This window comes from Pygocentrus nattereri, chromosome 11 (genome assembly GCF_015220715.1).
Source record: "Pygocentrus nattereri isolate fPygNat1 chromosome 11, fPygNat1.pri, whole genome shotgun sequence".
NCBI classification, from domain to species: domain Eukaryota; kingdom Metazoa; phylum Chordata; class Actinopteri; order Characiformes; family Serrasalmidae; genus Pygocentrus; species Pygocentrus nattereri.
Window position 1 is genome coordinate 18,999,245 of NC_051221.1, and position 23,981 is coordinate 19,023,225.

General features: G+C 38.9%; 1 protein-coding gene across 6 annotated transcripts in view; it reads right to left on the minus strand.

The window, feature by feature from the left end:
* The window catches only part of adad1 (adenosine deaminase domain containing 1 (testis-specific)), a 47,976-nt gene that overhangs the window by 12,901 nt on the left and 11,094 nt on the right, over nucleotides 1-23,981 (minus strand). For 3 of the 6 annotated variants that reach the window (XM_037542744.1, XM_037542746.1, XM_037542745.1), the window contains 3 exons: nucleotides 19,116-19,248; nucleotides 13,092-13,293; nucleotides 12,003-12,567 (listed from right to left, as the gene is read on the minus strand). In XM_037542744.1, coding sequence (XP_037398641.1) covers nucleotides 12,473-12,567; nucleotides 13,092-13,293; nucleotides 19,116-19,248 — 430 coding nt within the window. In that variant the 3' untranslated portion in view covers nucleotides 12,003-12,472. Of the gene's footprint in view, nucleotides 1-12,002; nucleotides 12,568-13,091; nucleotides 13,294-19,115; nucleotides 19,249-23,981 lie in introns of those variants that run through there. The other 3 variants (XR_005130963.1, XM_017716877.2, XM_017716876.2) reach the window with 3 other exon arrangements.

Genomic DNA, 23,981 nt, shown 5'->3' on the forward strand with positions numbered 1-23,981 from the left:
ACTAAAAGGCTGTTAATGACATTAAATACAGACTCTGGAAAAATACTGGTTCTACGACTGCATGATCTCAGTGCTGCCTTTGACCATAAAGTTCCCATAGACAGACTTCAGAACTGTGGTAGACTCTCGGGAATAGTCCTAAATTGTTCAGTTCATACCTGCAAGCAAGGGACTGCTTTGACAAATTAGAAATTAATGTTTTTGAAAGCACTGGCAACCTGATGACAGCTGGGATAGGCTCCAACACCCCCTGCGACCGAGAGGGAGAAGCGATTTAGAAGACTGTATGTTTCTGAAAGCGTGACAGTGACCCGTGGTGTCCCCCAAGGGTGGATTGTTGAGCCACACTTATTTAATTTGTACATGCTACGTCTTGGCCAAACCCTACAAAATACTATTGGATTTCTTACCACAGCTATACAGACGATTTTTTTTATTTACTTGGCCCTCGCCCCAAACAACTATGTCCTATTGGCTCAATTTGCAAGAGCTTTGAGCACATAACTAACTGGATGGGACAACATTTTTTTTCAACTGAATAAAGATTAAACAGATATTATTCAGGAACAGCAATAAGAGGCTAGCTGCCTACCCAGATTCAAGGAGCCCTGAAATCCAATATAGTAGCACATAACTTTGGTGTATTAATGGATTCAGATTTCAATTTTAGCAAGTAAAAGTAGCTACTAAATCAGCATTTTATCACCTTAAGAACAAACAAGATCAGAGATTTTCTAACCTGGAGAAACTCACCCACACCTTTATTTTTTACCAGGACTGATTACTGTAATAGTTTATAGCCCCCCAAAAGATACTGTTTCAGTAGATTAAAAATGCAGCTCCAAGAGTTCTTAAGAGAAGTAAAAGATGGAAGAATATCACCCCATTCTTACAGCAAATCCTTACACTGGCTACCAGTATGTTACAGAATAGACTTCAAGGAGCTATCATTGGTCTACAAATCTCTCTCAGACCATTAGAAATTAGGTAGTCCTGCCTAAGTTAAAGACTAAACAAGGAAAAGCAGCATTTAGCTGCTATGCTGCTCTTAAATGTAATCAGTTGATAGAGAGCATAAGGAGAGCCCAGACACTAGTCACTTTTAAATATGAACTGAAAAGGTTCCTATTTGAGTAGGATTTCAGCTCAGTTTAAAATACTGTTAGGTCTTCTGCACTTCTATTATGGCACTTTAACATCCTACTTAAATTTTTTTATTAGATTTTTTTTAAAACAAATGTTTTTCTTTGCTGGATTGGGGCCTTGTGTAGTCTAGGGATCTTAAGAACCAAGTTGTCTGGAACAGTTTGATTCTGGTAGGGTCTCCCAGGGCAAACAGGTCTAGAGTAAAGGGTAACAATAAAAAATCCCCAATGAACAATGGAGCCAGGCCTGAGGGAAGTGTTCCTCAGCAAACGCCTGGTGGCCCGGGCAGCCCAAGTAATCTGGCCAAGCTCAGCCTGAAAAGGCAATGTGGACTGTGTGGCCTCAGCCACCGCAAGGTTCAGTGTGGGGGACCAGCGCAGTGCCATATAGGCAGTGGGAGAGGCAGGAGGTTCTGGGCAGCATGGCCCCCTATAGTGGAAAACGGCTCTTGGTACATGGAATGTAAGCTTAAAGGGGAGGAAAGAGCCAAAGCTTATGCAGGAGGTTGAGAGACGAGAGGACTGCCTAATGCAAATCAAAACTGCAGGGAGGAAAACTCTGCTTACGCATCAAACAACAGTTCAGAGTATTCAGCCTTCTTAAAGCTGAAGGAGGAGGCTTTTAGGGACTGTTTGGCCCAAAGTAATCCCAAGATCGGTACCGTCAGGCAAAAAATGCAGTAGTGGCATACATGGCAGCAGTTTAGAGAAGCAATGGATAAAGACATTTGGTTGGCTTCAAAGAGGTTCTAGACAACCGTACAGCAACTCAGGAGCAGTTGGAGTGGCTTTGTTCAAACTGTACTCAGCAAAGACAGAGAAATTTTGACTTCAGGAGGATATGGTTGGTCAGTGGAAGAAGCACTATGAGAAACTCAAAACCAAGAGACATGCCTCCCTTACAGTAGACTGGGCCAGAGGATTTTGTACTGTCAAACTCAATTTCTCGCGTGGAAGTCACTGAGGTAGTTGGCGAGGTCTTCGGATGCAAGGCATTTGGGGTTTACCAACCAGTCTACATGTGCTTTGTGTAATTAGAGAAGACTTACGATTGTGTTCTCAAGATATTCTGTCTGAGCTCAACATTAAGGTTGTGCCTTGTCTCTTAATTTCTGTTTGTGAAAATTCATGGACAGGGTGTGAAAGTATAACCAAGGTCATGTGGTCATTATGTGTGGAGACCCAAGTTGGCGTAAGTGGGTTGAGAATGAAAATACCTTTTAATTCTCATTTAAACCTATTGTTTTTGTCATGTTTTAATTATGTAATCATTTAAATCAATAATACATTTTTCATTTCTATTCTATTACATCATATACATCTTTTAAGTTCTAATTTGAATTATCTTTGTATTTTCTCATTTGTAAAGCAATTAAACTGACCGCAGCGTATGAAAGGTTCTCTCTCTCTCTCAACTACACCAACCAACAACCACATGCTGCAGTTAAGGGAAAGTTTACCTTGACTTTGCATCATACAACTTCATTTGAGGAATGAAACTGCCTATTAGTATTAAAGATTTTTCTCTATCCAAATTGATATGACAACCCTCTACAAATTATACTGAACACAGTGCACACATTATATTTTTAGTAAAACATCAGTAAAATTCACTCCATCTTTCACTGTTGGTTGTGGAGAATGTACTTATTACCTAAAGAACAGCCTTAAAACACCCAATAACAAAGGCATTGTCTTTATATTAATATTGAATTAAAACAGGTAGTTTGGCAGTTAAGAACAAGTGATGTTTGTGTTAGATTTACATTCACAAACATTAAGTCATAAAATGAAGTCAAAAACTAAAGAAATAGCAAAATCAAGGAAACAAGCCAAAGACAAGCTGTAACAAGACAAGAAAACTCTTTTCATACTACTGTAACTATAAGTAGGTAATGGTTACTGGTCCCCTATTTTTCCACTTTAATTTCACTCTACTTTCACATTTGCCAGCATTGCTGCAAACTGAGACTGATTAGCGTCAGTACAGAAGTTGGGTTTCCCAAGACAGGGGAACCCCCATTTGTGACACACACACACACCTTAACACCTGCACACCTGGGACTGTTTTTCAGCTCTTTATGTTTAGTCATTTCTAACTCTAAATGGTTCAAATATGCTTTTTATGAAAAGATGTCAATTATGTCTGTACATACACTGCTCAAAATAGCTCTGGGACCTTTCTGTCATTAATGTTATTTATTTTATTTTTACAATTATTTGATTTGCTTAAGTATTATGAAAATTGCACTTTACCATATTCAAACATACATCACTTCAGCTTATTATGACTTAATATTTTGTGTCCAACTGAGCAATAGCAAGCTAAAAAACGTTCAGCTAAACCCCATTTTACTTCAAAACAAACGTTGGTACCAAAAATCTGTTCCAAAATCAAGAGTGAACAATGTACTAAAGTGACGTAAAGAAACAGTACGTGTTCGAAACTTGCCATCATTTGGCCGCTCAAAAGAGAAAATCCAACAAGCCTAGGTGAGCATCAGTTCAAGACGTCAACCAAATGAGATACACCACAAAATACTGACCTAACTAAAACATTAAACAGTGCCCTACATAAAGGAACAACACTAATGTTTGTCCCTCTAATATTTCAGTACTTTTACTTGCCTTTATTAAATTTTAATTCCAATTTATAGAAAATGTGTCTTTTCACTGGTTATGTTTGATGAATATGGATTAATAAATGAAATTTAGCTTGCACAGCAAATAAGCAAGCTAAGAAGTATTCACAGATTGTCCCAAGACTACATCTGAGCACTGCATGCTACATGAAATTATGTTTTACCTGTATTTTGTACCATTATTAAAGGGGAATTTCACTAACTTTGACATATTCACACATTCTTTTCCCTTTTCGCACCCACACAGTCCTGTGACTGGATTCACTCTCGTCTAGGCTATTTAAAATGGCATTGAGAAAAAAAAACTTGTTTCCATGCAATTTATCAATACTGAAATGCCCATGTGATTATTTATGATTAGATTTTATCTATGAACTTTTTGACCCAACTTAATCCATAATCATGTATCTGTAAAGATGTACTTTTCAGATACATCACATGCTAGATTCAATTAAACTACACTATTACAAACAACTTTAACTAGACATTCTGCCCGTTTTCACCTTAAAAATTTGAGAAATGTGACAATCACTCTTTTCTGGTGTGTCAGCGGTGAACAGTGGCAGAAATGCCATTAAGTATAATCATTTATTTATCGGTTATGTCACAAAAACTCAAAAATCATCAGGCATTTAAAGGCTAGACTACCAAGCACAGCAGAGTAAGCAAATGTTCAAATGTAGTATCGCATCGTGTAGCAAAGGCTAAGATACGATAAAAAAAATGGAACTATAACTAAATAGCTGCTTCACTGATTGAGCTGTTCGGCTCTGGTTTTGGGGAACTGATTTAATAGAATGTATAACAGGTAATGTTTATTTCCAAAATTTAACATCATGGATCAGTTGCACCAACAGCCTCCAAATGCATCAAAGAAAATGAGAAAAATGCAGACAGTTCTTTTCTCTGTTCAGTTTGAATGGAGCTATATATGTCTACTGTTTTGCAGCGTAGTGACCTAATTATTTACCATTCATATACACAAAATAGAAGTTAGTGAAGTTAGTTGTTTAAGCACTGCTGCCCACTGTGCCAGTGACTCGAGTAGCAGCAGAAAAAGTCTCTAATTGATGCAATGTGCAGTAGCACTATCAGCTTAAAAAAAAAAAGTTGTTTAATTATAACAGCTTAGAAAAAGCTTGGAACTTCATTTTACTCCTGCTCCAAGCAAGGCGTGAAACTTTCATTTGTTCTTACTGAAAACGTAGCATTTGATCAGTTGACGTAACATCTTAAAATTACACAAAGCAAGTTACTAGTGATTACAACCAAGCATAAGCCCTCTTGGGGAAACCTGACCCTGTCATTAGCATTGTTAAAAGCAGCATAATACCATGCTGGTGTTTGGCAGCTCTGTTCATTCTGTTAACTTGCTTAGCTAGCTAGGTATCCTTATCATTGAATGACAACAATGATATCCATCGCCAACTTCCATGACTATTTCTTTACTAATTGTTTACTGTAAAGGTTGCAGTCACCTGTTTTTTCCACTTCACAAATTAATTTCCTTTTCATTTAGAGAAGGAATAGAAGCGTAACCTGCCACATCAAAAACAGAAACGGGGCTTCCGTTAAAAATGGGTTGCTGTCGGGTTGAACCGCATGGCACTCTGCATTCTAAAACAACTACTAACATATTAATGTTCGCAGTTATCTATAAAATGTTCCAATAAAAGGGGAATAATCCAAAGCGAATAAGGGGGAGAACATTTCATTACCAACAATCCCATATATTTAGTTGGTTTGTGTTTGTTTGATATGCACAGTGACATCACATCATATGCAACACAAGGAAGGTCAGCATTCTGAAACAAAATAGAAAAAATGGGTTTATATCATTGGACAAAACAACAAATATCCGATGCCAGTTTGTGTCCTGCTTTTTGGGGTCTTCCATCATCTGCTACAAATACAAAGTATTTCAATAACCTCGAAACATACAGCGTCTGCTCTGTATAACGGTACCGCGGGCCCAAGTTGGATATTCTCACTGTTTGCAAATACAGTAGAGTAAAAGCACATGCATTGGTTAAGCATTGGCAGTTTCAAGGCTACATACCTAGCGGAAAATATAGGAGAGCATGAAAAGCTCCTCTAGTTCTTCAAAAATTAAAGCAACACACATTTATATCTGTGAGAGCTTCTGTGGCTGTAAAGCTATGACAACAAAATGTTCACCAATATATGCCACAGACAGCACATATCACAGTAACATCATCCGTTTAGTATTTAACAGTGCTACAACACAAAAAGCTGTTCCAGCTCTACAAATATGCAACCAGAATGCTAATGGCCAAATGCTAATCACAGCAGCTACAAACTAATAATTCACTGCAACCGAGAACTAAAGCATATCTGTGAAAGTGAAACTAACTCCATCCAGTACACAGCAAACAATGATCACACATCCATTACTGGAGTTATTTAAAAGACACTCATTTCACACATACACAACAGCAGACTCAGCAGGGTTAAGCAGCTTGCTTTCCCATGGCACCAGCACACTGTCTGAATGGGGTTTCAGTGCGCCCAGAAAAAAGGAGCTGTAAATTCAAACTGTAGTCATTTCAACACAAGCTCTTTGTGACTCCACATTACCCAGCATGCCTGCTAGGAGATAAAAATTGAGTTTTTAAAATTGTTTTGTCAGTTTCAGTCTTCCTATGGTTTGATTTTTCCTATAACTTTAATAAATTGCATGTTTAAAGCCTACAAATTGCTTCCTATTAAATACAGCAGCTAACACTCAACCTTGTGAATTAGCCTGAAGACAACAGTCACTGTAGCTTTGTATTTTTGTTTTCATTTTAAATAACTGATGTAATCACAAAAATTCATATTTCATGAAGGCAGCCAATCAGTTCTGTCAATCAGTTTAACAAGCAACAACTGGTGGGGAGAAGAAACAAAAGACCAACGTTGCTGTGCTACAGCATGTTTTAAAGTCAAAGAGCATATCAGGACAGGACAGGATATGCATGGTGTTACAAATAAAAAAATACTAGAAGCCAGAAAAAACAGACGTGGGAAAAAACAATTACTTTTGTGGCACTTATTGCTGAGGACAACATGTTTAAGGACATTTAAATCGTCCAACTTGATCCGATAATTGCAACAGAAGGAAACTATAGGAAACGTCAGGTCTACACCAGAAATATTTGAGTGGATTTGGTCTGTGAGAGCAGACAAAGCTTTCCAAGAGAGCATTACAACACAAGACACTACAACAGGCCAGACATGTTATCAATTCACTAGCGGTTTTGCTAATGATATTTTATTCATAGACAAAAGGTTATTAGTATACTTTATCTGAGCAATTTTTTTTTGGAGATTTAAAAATTTTTCACACCAAAAATAACTGAAAACAGTATAAGTGTCACATATTATGAAGGGGACAGAACCTTTCATAAACAGGCAAGTACAACTGTTAGCTCTTCACTGCTGTGCCACTTTTGCCTTCACCGTAAACAGACCAAAGTGAAACATCTGTCAAGTAGCAAGGGCATGGTAGCGGGGGTTTTTTTTTTTTTGTGTGTCATCCTCTAAATGGACCGCATACTCTCGCTCTTTCCCCTCACTCACTCTCTCTCATACACACTCACACAGAGGAGGATGGGAGGGGGTGAGGGAGAAAGAAAAATCCCAAGAGTCATCAAAGGAAAAAAAAAAAACCTTCAGCAGCTGATAGAATTTGCTAATATCTAAAGTCCCTCAGCCCACCCATTCATTTTCCACATGCACACTTCACACAGTATAAATAAGAGGCACTAGTAACACCAAACTATAAGCAACTCTCACACTGAAGATAACTCAGCAGAGGAACTAATCAACTGACACCATGCACTGTCTAAACTGGATACTAGCCCTGACTTTTCTGCACTACGTGACAGCTGCTCCCACAACCTATATGACAATTTATTCTACTGCAATACTACAAAACATCGAAACACTGGAGACCGCCACCTGTGTAAGTGGTACCCTTTTAATTTTAAGCCAGTATTTGTATTATTTATTACTTTATCACATACCATCACATTTTTTTTACTGGTCTGATTTAAAAAAAACATATTGCCTTACAGCTGAGTGATGATTCGGCATTCTACAGTGTCTCTTCTAATCAGGTAAGCAAAGACAAACAACTATGTTTTTTCTTCCCTTTTTAAGCCATACGTCTGTTTCTTTGTACACATGCTTGCTAAACAGAGATACAGATATAAACAGATCAGTCACACAGGAAGAAGGTTACTATGAAAATACCAAACCTCAAGCCAGAAGATAGAGCTATTCTCAGAAAGAGAGGAAGATTACAACAGAAAGTGTTAGGGAGAAAAGGAGAGCACACAAGTAGTCTGAAATTTACTGAAAAAGAGAATGAAATGAATGGTAGCTGAAGATGTTAAGGTGTGACTTCCATTCTAAAAACGAACATAAGAGTCTCAGCTGTGTGCTGCAGAACTACTTAATAAGCAGTTCTAACACCTCTGTTTTGTTCCTCTTCTTTGTAGCACGACTCTATCGACAATGCGCTGTGCTGTGCCACAAAAGAACTGGAAACAGTTGCAGGAGAGTGCTTCCAAAACTGCACCGTAGAGCTGAACACAGACAAGTGCTTTAAGATACTCTGCTTGCAGTCAAGACACTACATAGAACAACTGCTGAAGAATGATACGGTGAGTATTCTTTACCCAGTGTCTTTTTCAAAACAATAACTTTTGTCATATTACATACATACACACACACACACACACATACACATATATATTATATATACACACACACACACATATATATATATATATATATATATATATACACACATACACACACACACACACACACACACACACACACACACACACACACACATATATATATATATATATATATATATATATATATATATATATATAAATAATGTGTGTGTAATTTCCAAAATGTTAAACCTATTTTGAGTTTTTTTTTTTTTTAACATGTCATTCTCTGATCATTTATTCTCTCCTCAGAATAAAGAATGCATAAAGTGTGAAGCCCACCCCAGAACATCGTTTAAGGAATTCCTCAATGACCTGAAGACACTGGTCCAAATGTTTAACTCCAATTTAGACACGTCAAACTAAGAATCTCAGATTACTTACTCTTCTTCTTTATTATTGTTGAGGATAAACTGAATGTACTGCTTGATGTTTACTTTGTACCTAAATGAAGAGACTATTTATCTGTGATTGAGTGGTAGTTATCGCTACAAAATGTAACTTCCATGAAGACCCAAATTTATGTGAGGAAAATTCTCTATTATGTAAAGCACTAGGAAATTTCCATAAGCTTTTTTTGTTATGGACTATTTATGTATTTATTTTCAATATTTAATATGTAATTTATAATAAACATTTGGAATCTAAAGAGAAAACAGAGCATGTTTGTTTTAAAAGCTTGAGTTGTATTTATTAAAAATTAATACTGGGTGTTATAATCTGTGTGCATCTGGGTTAAGAAACACACAGCTGTAAAAGCAACATAAATGCAGGTTACCTAATTTCCATCAGGGGGAGTCCATAGGATTGACCTTTAAAAAATACCTTTAAATAGTCTTGTTAGGTGTTCCACAGCTAGGTGGACATTAGAGTTACCTCATAAGGGAAGTCCCTAGGTCACAGAATGGTAGTTTGTGGCTATAAACAGCTCCCGAGCATGGAAAAGTTACCTTCACCCACTTTTACCAACAACCTACGGTTCACTTATGCTCACCTTTCCTATGTCTGGACACAAACTTTCTCTTTCTACTCATTGTACATACACAGTGGTCCAGTACACATCATTAGACAAACTTCCACTCTTGAATGATGACACCATGAATAATGACATTCACCATACTTGAAATGTAGGACACCATCTCTGCAGTCTTTAATCCCTCAGCCCTACTTTTTTTTTTTCAAAGAGATGTACAGAGATAGCTGAACGCCTAAAGCCTTTGACACAGGGACCAAAGGGGAAACATCCATCCTACGTCTAACCAACACGTAGCAACATAAGTTTTGAGTTATTGTCCAACACAATCATGCTGGGGGAGGAAAAAAAAGGCCACTGAACTTAATTACAAAAATTCACAGCTGCCCATAAAGCTGATAAAAGTGCCATTGGAGCAACAGTTTAAAAAAGCAACAAAACAACAACCATGAATTAGCTTGTGTTTATTGCAGTAGACCTGAGCCTACAGATGTTTACAAATGTGTTTCAGAGCTGACCAAACAAGAACATCATTATATTGTATATTTTGTGTATATATATATATATATATATATATATATATATATATATATATATATATACACACACACACACACACACACACACACACACACACACACACACACACAAAAAGTATGCTAGTGGCATATATACAACAGTGGAATATGAAAGAGAAAGCAGTAAAACATTATTTGGCTTATAAATAGGGTGCTAAGTTATTTATAAATAGGGTTCTTACTTACAGCACAATGGCATTTAGGCAGTACAAAACTTTTGTCTAATTACAGCCGTTTGTCAGATCTATATATCAGGTTAAAAGTGTGGGTGTGATGTTTTGTTACAAGTTTTGCTTTCTCTGCATCACTCTGAGCAGTTTTTCCCAAGAGTGTGGAGCTAGATGATTTAGGTCTGGAAAAAAAGTCAACTAGCATGACAACATGGTTCCTCTTTCTAATATTCTCATTTCCAAGAGTAAACTTAAACATACCAGGTTGATTACTCTCAATTAATTTCACATGAAGAAAAGATCCAATTACAGAGTATCTTTGTGTTTGCACTTCTTATACATGACGTATAAACTGCCTATGTAGAATGACTCTCACTGAAGAGTTCACCAGTCATCATGAGCTCATGTAAAGAATACTTTAAGGTTAAACTGGACATCTAACCCTGTGCATCGAAAGTGATACAACAATATAGTTGCAACTGAAATGTTAGCACTAGAGAGGAAGTAGGTCTCATTTGTTTACATTCCAGTCAGCTATCATACACTAGTGAGTGCCATATTTTCAGGTAAAACAAGCTAACCTCAAGTCAGTGTCTGTAGGTATATTTTAGTGCCAAAATAGGTGTTCCTGTACCAAACTTTGACAATACCACAATGCTTGTCATAACGGAGTCATAACTCAGCATATATTTCCCTCTCATGAACAAAGGATAACATTAAACAGGTTTTAAAAATGTAAAACCATATTTTTGTGTTTCTGGCTCGCAGATGCTCTTAAGTGGTAATGCTAATCTCAGGATGAGGATTTTACTAACAAAAGCCTACATTTTGGGCATCTGCAGCCTAAAAACATTCAAACACTTCAGTAAACCTCATACATCAAATTTCTTTTCATGAAGCATCTTTGAGCTTTTTAACTGTCTGAACATCAATTCTTTTCTCCTAATATTGTCGTGCAGGTGTTTTCCTATGCTTTTGCACACTAAGAGCTGGCACTAACCTTAAGGAAATCTACATGCATAAAGCAAAAACATACAGGGCCTCTGGAAAAAGTTCAAATTGGTACATACAGAAAATGAGGTTAGTAATATACAATCCAAAATCTTCAGAGTTGCTTGTGTAAGCCCAACTCTCCTTCACATGGCATCAGGAGTAAGATTATGATCCTGTCTTTCACAGTCCCTCTCTTACACATACAAATATTCATGCATCTAGTCGCAGTCTCACATTTAACAGGAAGCCCTGAGGTTTCCTGTGTACTACTAGTAGCAAGAGAGGACGCACTCTCACCTCAGACCCTTACCTTTTGAAACTAACACCATCACTTTATAAATGAAAAGCTATCCCAACACTTCCTCACTGACAGTACTGGTGTAAAGAACCAACTTACAAGTTGCATCACTTTTAGCTAATGCCACAAACAACATCGGCTTCAAATGAATTCAAAGACAGAAGCTCTGGAGATTGAATAATACAAACTTATAATGAAGGACCATTTTTCAAGCTTAACCTAAGAACTTATTTTATTCCATTTACTTTGAATGGTACTTTTTGTTTTTTTACACATGTGAAGTGCCTTGAACAAAAAAATTAAAGCAGTTAACAAAAAGTAACATTTTTAGGGATGCAGAAAGACAAAGGAATCATATCAGCATCGGGCAGATGTCTAATTCTGACTTACATTTCAAATCAATATTTTATGACATTTAATGTACTTTGAAAAAGTGAAACTTGGCCCAATGCTGCATTTTATCCATTTTATTGTATTCAGGTAGATTCTGTCCGAAGTTCCACCTTTTATCAATGTTTATGCTTTGGTATTGGAGTCGACAAATATGTACAAAGAAAATGATAGGATATTGGCATCAACCCACAATTCCCAATATAGGTGCATCCCTAAGAACTGCAATGAAAATCAGAAAAAGCTGATAATCCAAACACAGCAAATCATTCTACTACACTAAAAGCCCTGTTTTCTGTCATCCTTTCAGACTTGACACCATTCATAGCTTCATTTCAAAGAAAACACAAAAATATCTTAACATCTCTAACACAATGGAGAACTTTCTGTCTGTGACAACATGAAGATTTAACTTAACTTGTTAGCTATTCTATGACAAACACAAACGATTTCTTGAGTTTTCAAACCTGTCCTCCAAAGGCAGTTCAGAAGTGTGATTTTCACTTGTGGATTTCACATTGTGAAGTGATCGCTAATTGGTGGTTTCTCTACCCATTGTCCATAGCCCCTCATGGCCAAGTATGACTTCAGCACACTCTTTGCTTCCTGGTATGGCTTTGCCATCATCTAGATTTTCAAAAAGAGTACAGACAATTAACAAACAAGAAGTGGGCATTCAAGGTGAATTCCTCAACTTTTATTCAAAAACATGCATAATTCCATCCTTGAGATTTTAGCAAAGTCATTCAGAGTTGTTTTGTGTAAAACGCTACATGGCAGAGACACTAACCAGCTAAAATGTATTTACAATGGTGGTGACAGGATTCGCTGTAAAGACATCTAAGCTGGTCAGTTTCATTGGAATTATCCTTTAAAAATTCAAAGGATCAGCACCTAGTCCAGCTTACCAGTAGTTACTACTCATTGTTATTTGTTGCATTATGCTGTTGCCAAAATGAAAGCATCAACACATGGTCGGTAGCTTCAACTAAGGATGCAACAACGCCATTTTTATCAAACCGAGTACAATTATGTGCATGTATTTTTTAGTATTTGCCTTTACTGAGTCTGATACCATAACACATAAAAATGTGTTAAAATTGAAATTATTTTAAATGTAATTTATTAGCTAGCTATGCTATATTATTTACCTTGCATCAAATAGCATTGCAGTGAATAAAAGAGGGTTGCGGTCCATGTCAGAAAAACACTTCTGCTCTCCTCTCTAGCCAAAGCATATCTCTCAATTACTTCTGCTCCAAGTGAACATTTTTTTTCCCCCAAAAACATGGAGCACTGTAAGAGCTCAGAAGATCTCAGCTTCTGTCTGAAAATATGGACATGTTGATATTCCTGGGGGGAAAAAAAAAAACTGTCAATATTCTAGTTTAGGAATGTAGACTAAGCATTGAGTGTTTGAAGACTAGGCTAAGCAAACTAAGCTTGACTGCCACCTTAAATTGCAAATCAAAGTAAACAATGATTTATTTAGGGCATGGTGAACCAGTTACAACGGCACATTTTGTTGCCAGAGCACAATTAGTTCCTCTTCATTTCTTTTAAATGCAGAAGAATATTTTGGTTGTTTAAAATGTTATATAAGAAAAGTGCACAGTGTTTTGAACTGTCATGCTTCAGAAATAAAAAAAGGAATGTTTTAACATGGTTATTTAAGATATAGTGAATAGTGAAGCTATAATAGGACACTTTACAAATTTAAACCTTTGCTCCTGTAATTCTCTTGTTGCAGGGGACTAGACTGCAGGTTTGAAAATGATCACACTTCAGAAATTAAATTAAAAAGTCTATCATTCTACTTGATTCCAATTTGTTTAAAATATTGTGAGAATCAAATCGTATCGTGAATCTAATCAAATTATGAGTAATTGTATCGTTACATCCCTCATCCACAAAAGGTTCTACTCTGTGGTTGAAAAACAAAAAAATACATTAGCATGAAAGGCTTCTTGACATTTTTTGGTCATCTATACCAAGGTCACCAATAATTCTGATCATATTATTTAGTTAGAGAAAACATTCACTGGAACTTTCAGCGAAGTCTGTAAATTTGCCAATGTCGATATTTAAAGAGATCTTTTCTTCCCTGATGCTAATCATGATGTTGGTATGTTTAAAACCCCAGCTTAACCTAATAACTAATGGGATCGTTGGGATTCCAGAGGGGCTGGAATCAACTGATCCGATCGGGTTTGTGACGGGGCTCCTCACGGAGCTGTTCGGCTCCAGTCTGTGTCAGAGTCAGCCGATTATCGAAAGAGCCCATCGACTCGGCCGTTCAACCACTGCAGGGGGAAATACCAGTGGAAAACCCCCGGTTATGATTGTCCATTTCCATAGCTTTCAAGACAAGGAGCGGGTGATGACAAAAAGCAGGGACGAACTCATGTATAAAGGAAATAGACAGCGGTTCTTCCCTGATTACAGCACAGAGCTCTCCCGTAGGCGAGCTGCGTTCCAACCAGTTAAGGCAATTTTGTTTCAGAGAGGAGTCCGCTTCACACTCCTTTACCCCGCTAGACTTCGAGTGATGGTGAATGGAGTGGCCAGGTTCTTTGATACTCCAGAAGCTGCACAGAAGTTTTGCGACGTACAGACACCTTAAAGGGCAGGTCAGCAACGATTAGAGAAGGCCATCTTTGAGGGTACTGACTATGATAAAGGCCAAATACTTTTGACATGTTAACTGTTTGGGTATTACTTGAAGTGGATACCGCAGAACTGGACATAGATCGAACCTAGGGCCCGTGAAGCAGTGTTCTTGCTTTAAATTTGCTTAAATATTTTGACCCACTTGAAGAAGTTTGAGCCTTCTTAATTTGATAAGGTTGATCTCTGACAAAGTCACTTATGGTGTAGTTGTATATAAGCAGCCATACTTGTTAATTCTCTACCTTAGCACATTTAAACCGGGTCATTGTTTGGGTCTTTGCTTTGGCTCATAACTTGTCTGTTATATAATGTTCTCTTTTGCAGTTGTTTCACTCCAGTGTCCTGGGGAGTGGGTAGTTGGGATCGGGATTTTGTTGTAAATTTCGGCTTAGGGTACCGTTACTGGAAGTAGAAGTCTGAAGTCTATTGTAGTACAGGGAATGTTTTATGGGATTGGGGTGGGTCTCTCTTTGTGTTCTTTTATTCTGTCCTCTTTTTTTTTTTGCCACTTTGCTATGTTGCCACTTCTCTATATCATTGTCCCTGGCACTGCTTCTTAGTCTTACCCTCTTTCTATGTACATGTTAAGGACAGCCGACCGACAACATAACCCAGTAAGATTTATTTCTTGGAATGTTAAAGGCTTACAATCCCAGACCAAAACAGTTAAAGTTTTCTCCCATCTCAAAATTTTGAGTGCGGATATTGTTTGGAACAAAATAAGTTGCGTAAATCTTGGATAAATGAAGTGTTCCACTCTAATTATAACACAAAGGCGAGGGGAGTTGCTATTTTAATTAATAAAAGGGTTCAGTTTATACCAAGTGAAATTATTTCAGATCGGGAGGGAAGATATGTCATTGTAGCTGGCCAACTGTTACAAATACAGGTGATACTGGGCAATGTTTATGCCCCGAATTGGGACGATGAGAACTTTGTGAAAAGACTTTTATCTATTCTCCCAAACCTCGACTCCCACAAACTTATCTTAGGTGGTGACTTAAAATGCGTTATGAATCCAGTTTTAGATCGATCTTGCTCAAAAACGGCTTCACTTTCTAAGATGGCTCAGTATTTGTCCCTCTTTATGGAGGATAATAGCTGTGTGGACCCCTGGCGCACATTGCACCCCTCCAACAAATCATTCTCTTTTTTTTCACCAGTTCATCAATCTTATTCACGTATTGATTATTTTTTTATTAACAGTGAGCTCCTTGACTCTGTTACCTTTGTCGACTATTTGGCTATAGTCATATCTGATCATGCTCCTCTTCAAATTGACATGAAGTTTGGCCTATATTATAAAGATCCTCCTCAGTGGAGTTTCTTACAAAGGAATTTTTTTGTTCCAAGATCTCAGACTCCATTGACTTCTTTTTGGCTACTAATAGGTCAGAATCAATTTCTAAGGCAACACTATGGGAATCACTGAAGGCTGTACTTCAGGGAGAAATAATTTCATCCTCATCATATGTAAACAAAATTAGACAGGTACGAATGGAGAACATTTCTAAATCACTAACTGAATTGGACAGAACAATTTCTGAAAAACCTTCCCCTGACTTGTTGAAATCATGCACATACCTTCAGGCGGAATTCAATCTCCTCGCTACAGAGAAAGCGGAGGCTTATATTTGGCGCCTGCGGGGTCGGATATATGAGTTTGGCGATCGGGGTAGTCGACTATTGGCCCATCAACTGAGGAGGCTTACTGCCTTCAGATTAATACCCCAAATTAGAGATTCATCAGACAATATAGTAACTCACCCCAAAGAAATTAACATTTTTGTCAAATACTACATTACACTCTATTCTAGTGAATGCTGCCTCAACCCAGATACTATACACACTTTTTTGAATAAATTAAAACTGCCTAGTTTAGACCCTGACACTGTACAGAATCTAGAGGACCCCATTACACTAGAGGAGATTACAATGCAATCAGATGCAATCTGCTCTATGAGTAGCGGAAAAACACCAGGCCCAGATGGCTTTGGTACAGAGTTTTATAAAAAGTTTAAAGAAAAATTATCGCCTCTTCTCCTGGAAATGTTTGAGGAATCACTTGAAAATGGTTATCTTCCCCCAACTCTTACTCAGAGCATGACCAAACTGGTTTTATTAAAGGGCGTCATATTTTCTCTAACATCTGTAGGCTTTTAAATATTGTACTCTCCTCCAGCTCTTCTAACGTTCCTGAGGCGGTTGTTTCATTGGACGCTGAAAAAGCATTTGACCGTTTAGAATGGGAATACCTTTTTTCAGTCCTAGGCAAGTTTGGCTTCAGGAACAATTTTATTTCATGGGTCAAACTTCTGTACACTTCCCCTTCAGCTAGAATTTGTACTAATTCCATTCTCTCTCCTTTTTTTTCTTTACAACGGGGCACTCGTCAAGGTTGCCCGTTAAGCCCGGTTTTGTTTGTTTTAGCTTTGGAACCTCTGTCTACTGCCCTTAAAGAATTGTCAGACATACAGGGTATTATACGCTATAACATAGAAAACAAAGTTTCATTGTATGCAGATGACCTCTTGCTTTATATTAGTCACCCCTCACTTGCAAATACTCAAGCCATTTTTAAAGAGTTTGGCTCCTTTTCGGGATACAAGTTAAATTTTGATAAGAGCGAATATTTTCCTCTTAATTTTCTTACAGTCCAATTATCTCAAACCAATATTCCCTTCCGATTAGCTCAAAATGGTTTTAGGTACCTTGGCATTCATATAGCCCGTACATTGCCCTCCATTCAAGAATCTAATTATCTAGTGTCAAAATGAACATTCTTCCCAAATTCCTGTTCCTGTTTCAGTGTCTTCCGGTATTATTATCTAAATCTTTTTTTAGGACCCTTGATAAAGCAATTATAAATTTTGTTTGGGGTGGTAAAATTCCTTGAGTTGGTAAGTTAACTCTACAGAGGACCAAAGAACAGGGGGGTCTAGCCCTACCAAACTTTTTATTTTACTACTTCGCAGCCAACATACACAAGATTGGTTTCTGGGTTAATGCATCAGATGTTAACTGGTGTGTACTGGAATTGCTATCATGCCACTCTTCATTTCTGAAAGCACTAATATTCTCTTCACTCCCGTTGTCTCCTTCCCGATATTCTTCTAATCTTTTAGTTAAAGCCACGCTTAAGATTTGGATACAGTTCCGCCGACAGTTTAATTTCCTTTCAGCTTCAACCTTAAGCCCGATAGATAACAACCATCTATTTACTCCCTCTAGACTAGATCACACATTTGGCACCTGGAAAAGATTGGAAATTACTACCTTTAGGGACCTATATGATGATACCTTTCACAGCTTCTCCGGATTGTGTTCCAAATTCAACCTTTTGCACACCAATCTGTTTCGATACTTTCAAATTCGCCACTCTGCCCAGACACTTTTTGTCCCGTTTCCAGGACGACCACCTGAATTACCTTGGGAACACTTGTTTGCAGTTCCTGTTCACTCAAAAAGGCTGATATCACAGTTTTATAATATTCTAATGTCATTCACTGATTTCCCCTCAACAGTTAGGCCTAAGTGGGAGCAAGAACTTGGGTTTGAGATTGAGGAGGAGCTTTGGAACAAAGTTTTAAAACAGATACATTCGTCCTCTTCTTGTCCTCGATTGAATTTAATCCAGTTCAGACTTGTTCATAGGGCATACCTAGGCAAGGCCAGACTGGCTAGTATATACCCTGGGGTAAATCCCTTATGCCCCCGATGTGATAAGGAGCCAGCTACCCTATTGCACATGTTTTGGACCTGCTCGAAGCTTGAGAAACATTAAAGAACTAAAGACAGCTTTCCAAACAAAGCTTTTGGAAGTAATGTTAGCCCCAACCCATTATTCGTAGTGTTTGGAATACAACTGGAGTCTTCTCTGAAGTCTAGCGTGACTGAGGAACTAATTTTTGCACTCCTCTTAGCTAAGAGGAGAATTCTTCTTGGGTGGAAAGCTTCCATGACACCCTCACATGCTCTGTGGTTAACAGATGTTATGTTCTTCCTTAACTTAGAAAAGATTAAATTTAGTTTGAGATGTGTGGCAGACAGGTTTGATTTGGACTGGGATCCCTTTATCACATACTTTAAAAAGTTGTCCAATTTAAGTGAATAGAAGCAGAATGCTAAATAGATTTGAACTGTGGTGTTTTTTTTATATAACTTATTTATTGTTTTATTTATTTAAATTTATTTACTCTATTTTTTGACATTGTATTTTACATCTTTTTGTTAGTCAGCAATACTGTCAGTATCATTATTAATGCTTGTTTTTTTTTTACGCTAATCTACTACTGATCAAAATGTCAACATGTTCACTTGTACATTTATAGGAGAGAGGGGGTGGCAAATGGAGGTGGTTAGATGGCTTGGGAAGTAGGGGTTAAAGAATGTATGTTACTGTAACATTGAAAATGATCAATATAAAAAAAAAAAAAAAAACCTAATAACTAATGGAATTAAGTATGTGCCCTGGGGGGTATTACACCCCAGATATGGTGAAATACCTTGGCCTCCCTGTAGGAAACAGCAGTGAGCAGCTCCTCTCTTTGTGCCTCTTTCGCCACCAAGTTGAAACGACTCAACATGGCGGCCTTACACAGACGACTGGCGAGAGCAGGGCCACTCTTAAAAGGAGACCTGAAAGCCATGGACACAAAAAAATTGATATAATAATGGCTCTCTCAACACAGTCAGGGAAGTATATTGCAAAAATAAGATAAATTCATCAGTACACAGAATTAGTATACCTCATGGTTTCTTTCTTTGAGAAATTAAGCATTCAAGTCAAGCAAGTATAATTAACATTGAGACACACAGGACAGACACAATCCATGTAAAAATACTATTAAACATTTCTAAAGAAAAGAGTACACAGAAGACTTCAATGAAAAAGTACAGTGATCAGATTCAGCCAAAAATCAGACTCACAAAATGACCTGCTAACATCATTTCAGCAATCTTCTCATTAGTTCAAGAGAAAGTGTTAACAAGGACAAGGCAGCTGGTGTCACTCTGTCATGTTGATTGAATTACATGAGCAGACTGGTTGCTATGAAAAGGGGTTTGTGTTTGAAATCATTTTCATTTTCTGTTAACCATGTTTACCTCCAAGGAAACATGTGAAGTCATCATTGTTTTGCATCAAAAGGGCTTCACAGGCAAGTACATTGCTGCTTGTAAGATTGTACCTAAATCAACCATTTATCAGATCATCAAGAACTTCAAGGAGAGAGGTTCTATTGCTCTGAAGAAGGCTTCAGGGCACCCAAGAAAGTCCAGCAAGTGCCAGCACCGTTTCTAAAGTGGATTTAGCTACAGGATCGGGTCACCACCAGTGCAGAGCTTGCTGAGGAATGGCAGGAGGCAGATGTGAGTGTGAGTGTATCTGCACGCACAGTGAGGCGAAGGCTTTTGAGGGATGGCCTGGTGTCAAGAAGGGCAGCAAAGAAGCCATGTCTCTCCAAGAAAAACATCAAAGACAGACTGACATTCTGCAGGAGATACAAGGATTTGAACTGCAGATGCCTGGGGTAAAATTATTTTCTCTGATGAAGCCCCCTTCAGACTGTCTAGGATATCTGGAAAAAGGACTGTCCAGAAAAGAAAGGGTGAGCATGGAGTCTGGTATCATGCCAACAGTAAAGCATCCTGAGACCATTCATGTGTGGGGTGGCTTATCATCCAAGGGAGTGCGCTTACTCACAATTTTGCCTAAGAACACTGCCATGAATAAAGATTGACAACAAAACATCCTCCAAGAGCAATTTCTCCCAACAAACCAGGAGATGATGTTTTTCCAACAAGATGGAGCACCATGTCACAAGGCAAAAGCAATAGCTAAGTAGCTCAGTGAACAATAAATTGAAAATTTGGCTCCATGACCAGGAAACGCCCCAGATCTCAATCCCATTGAGAACATATGATCAATCTTTAAAAAGCAGGTGGACAAACAAAAACACAGAAATTGTGATAAACTCCAAGCACTGATTTGGCAAGAATGGGTATGAATCACCACCTTACTATGGTGGAGAGGTTTGCGTGCCTACATGATCCTAGTAGCTATGTTGTCAGGGGAGAAAGCTCCTTGTAGGGTCTCCCAAGGCAAACAGGTCCTAGGCAATGAGCCAGACAAAGGGTGATCCAAAAACCCCACATGACGGAGACCATCAGGACCCAGTTTCCCTCGCCCGGATTAGGGTTACTGGGGCCTCACCCTGGAGCCAGACCTGGGAGAGGGGCTCCTCGGTGAGCGCCTGGTGGCCGGGCCTTTACCCATGGGTCCCGGCCAGGCTTGGCCCGAATGAGCTACACGGGACCACTCTCCCATGGACCCACCACCTGTGGGTGCATTGTGGATCAGGTGGCGGACGAAGGCGGGGACCTTGGCGTTCCGATCCCCTACTGAAACTGGCTCTCAGAATATGGAACCTGACCTCTCTGGCAGTGAAAGAGCCCGAGCTAGTGTATAAGGCTAAGAGATACCAACTAGACACAGTTGCGCTCACCTCAACACATGGCGGGGGCTCTGGAACAGACTCTCTCGAGAGAGGGGTTGGACTTTATTCCATTCTGGAGTTGTCCAGGGTGAGAGGCGTCGGGCAGGAGTGGGCTTACTCTGCAACATCGCGTGGACATATGGGGCGGTCCCCCTGGAATGGCAGACTGGGGTGGGGGTCCCTTTTTCTAAGAAAAGGCTGTGGAACACGGGACCAGCTTTTTATCCTCACCAGGGTCCTGGTGGGTGTGTGGGAGTTCGCCCAACCAGTCCACATGTGTTTTGTGGATTTCGAGAAGGCATTCGACCGCGTCCCTCCAGGGATCTTGCGGGGAGCGCTCCAGGAGTACGAGGTGAGGGGCTCGTTGTTACGGGCCATTCAGTCCCTGTACAAACGGAGCAGGAGCTTGGTTCGTATAGCCAGATCGTAAGTCAGATTGGTTTCCAGTTAGGGTTGGACTCCACCAGGACTGTCCATTGTCACCGCGATTCTGTTCATAACTTTTACGGAAAAGGGTGGAATGCTCTGTCCAGGTCAGCGAATTCTTGCCCCAAGTGGAGGAGTTTAAATATCTCGGGATTCTGTTCACGAGTGAAGGAAGGACAGAGCGAGAGGTTGACAGGCGTCTGCAGTAATGCGGACCCTATACTGGTCCATCATGGTAAAGAGAGAGCTGAGCCACAAGGCAAAGCTGTTAATTTACCAGTCAATATACATTCCGACTCTCATCTATGGTCACGAGCTTTGGGTAGTGACAGAAAGAATGAGAATGCGGATACAAGTGGCCGAAATTAGCTTTCTCCACAGGGTCGCTGGGCTCTCCCTTAGAGATATGGTGAGAAGTTCAGCAATTCGGGAGAGGCTCAGAGTAGAGCCGCTGCTCCTCCACGTTGAGAGAAGCCAGATGAGGTGGTTCGGGCATCTGGTAAGGATGGCCTCTGGACACTTCCTAGGGAGGTGTCTTGGGAACGCCTCGGTATCCCTCCGGAAGAGCTGGAGGAGGTGGCGTGGGAGAGGGAGGCCTGGGCCTCTGTGCTTAGGCTGCTGCCCCCGCGACCCGGACTCGGAAAAGCAGATGACAATGGATGGATGGATGCATGGATGGATGGAGGATTTGGCCCTGAAGCAGATATTCAGCAAGCCAGGGCGAACTGCAGAAGACTTGAAAATGAAGGGTCAACACTGTAAATATTCCAAAAATAAATTAATAAAGAGCACAACTGTATTTACCAGTATGGTATATTCACCATATTTAAAAAATAATTCTGCACCATGATACTACTCTGACCTCACATGCATTTGTTGACACCACATGCACACAGCAACACTGGTAATTTCAAAGTGTCTACCACCCAGCCAGAAGAGGAGGACAATAAAAGACAAGAGGGGAAACACTGAGTAATTATGTGGGTAGACAACTGTGAGGTGTGAATTTTCTTTCTTGTCAAAATACTGCCATAGGGAATTGAATAAGTTGTAGCTGTGATGCACAATATTACAATAACCTTTGTAATCAAGTCAATACAGTACAATAAGGTAAAGTTTATGAGCCATGCATGCTTTTTGTCTACTGTAACTTCTATCTATTGCTGGGTATGAGCATGATGTCAGGCTTTGCTCATTGCATATTCGTGCACAATGGCATCTTAAGTTCAGTTTACCATTCACCACAAATCTTAACACGTGTTACTAATTTCTACAAAGCAGTTGGCTTGCTCAGCAACTATTATATGCATGCAGATGACTCAACCTATTGCTAACATGGAGCCAGGAAATGAATGAATGATTTTTTTGGTTCAACCAGTCCAAGTACAAAACCCAAAAACCACTTCCTGTTCATGATTCTACATGTGTGGGTGAAGAAAAAAGGGTTTTCTTTAATATCTCTGCTTATTTTTTTTTCCTGAAGAAATTTCACATTTGTATATGTGTATTTTCATATCTGAGAGAACACCTCAGAAATCTGAGAAACTACACCTAGCAAAGTGTCTCCTATACCAAGATTACATGGAATCCTTTAAATCAAACCATTTTTCTTTAGCCCCAGAGTTCTATGAGGAGTTCCAAAAAGCAAAAAAGGTATTTTAGGTGCATTATGGTTGACTTCCTGATGCTTGATATTACACAGGTCATAGGTAAAACATGGGTGAGTAAAATCTGAAACAATAATATAGATTTTAGTAGAAGCTGCAGATAAGGTCATGCAAAGTAAACCACAAGAGCAATTCCTGTCTAACTTACTCTCTCACCACATAAGTCAATAACTGCTTAATGCTTTTATATAATTGAACAGAAATGAAGAAGCGCTACAGAGGTCACAAAAATGAAAAAAAGACAGGTGCTCCTGAGGTATGGGCACAGAAAAAAAGGGGGGGTTCCATGCTGGGAGGGGCAAAAACCAAAAAATATCCACCCACATCCACAAGGCATGTGCAAAAATAAATGCCAGAACAAAGAAATCCCGGGCACACCATCCTTACAAAAAGCATAAAAAGCATTTATTGAACCATGACAATATGTTTTAAAATGTGCCGAAGCGTTGTGGGCTTCTCAGGCCTCAATCAGGATATGTCGGCACATTTTTATGCATATTTTTTGTGCCTGGGATTTCTTTGTCCTGGGATTTATTTCGCACATGCCTTGTAGATGCGGATGGAGTTTTTTTGTTTTTTTTTTATTCATGAATGGGATCTAGTTTACATGTGTTCGCCTACAAAAGATGCATCTAATTTGTGCTTCAAGCGTAAAATTGAAAAAGGGACTTTTTTCATGCCTTTTGATAGTATAATAAAATTGGCATTTTCTGGGACACTGTACACATCATGATACAAAATATCTTACAAACACGATTTCAAAAGTCCCCTCACTTCTATC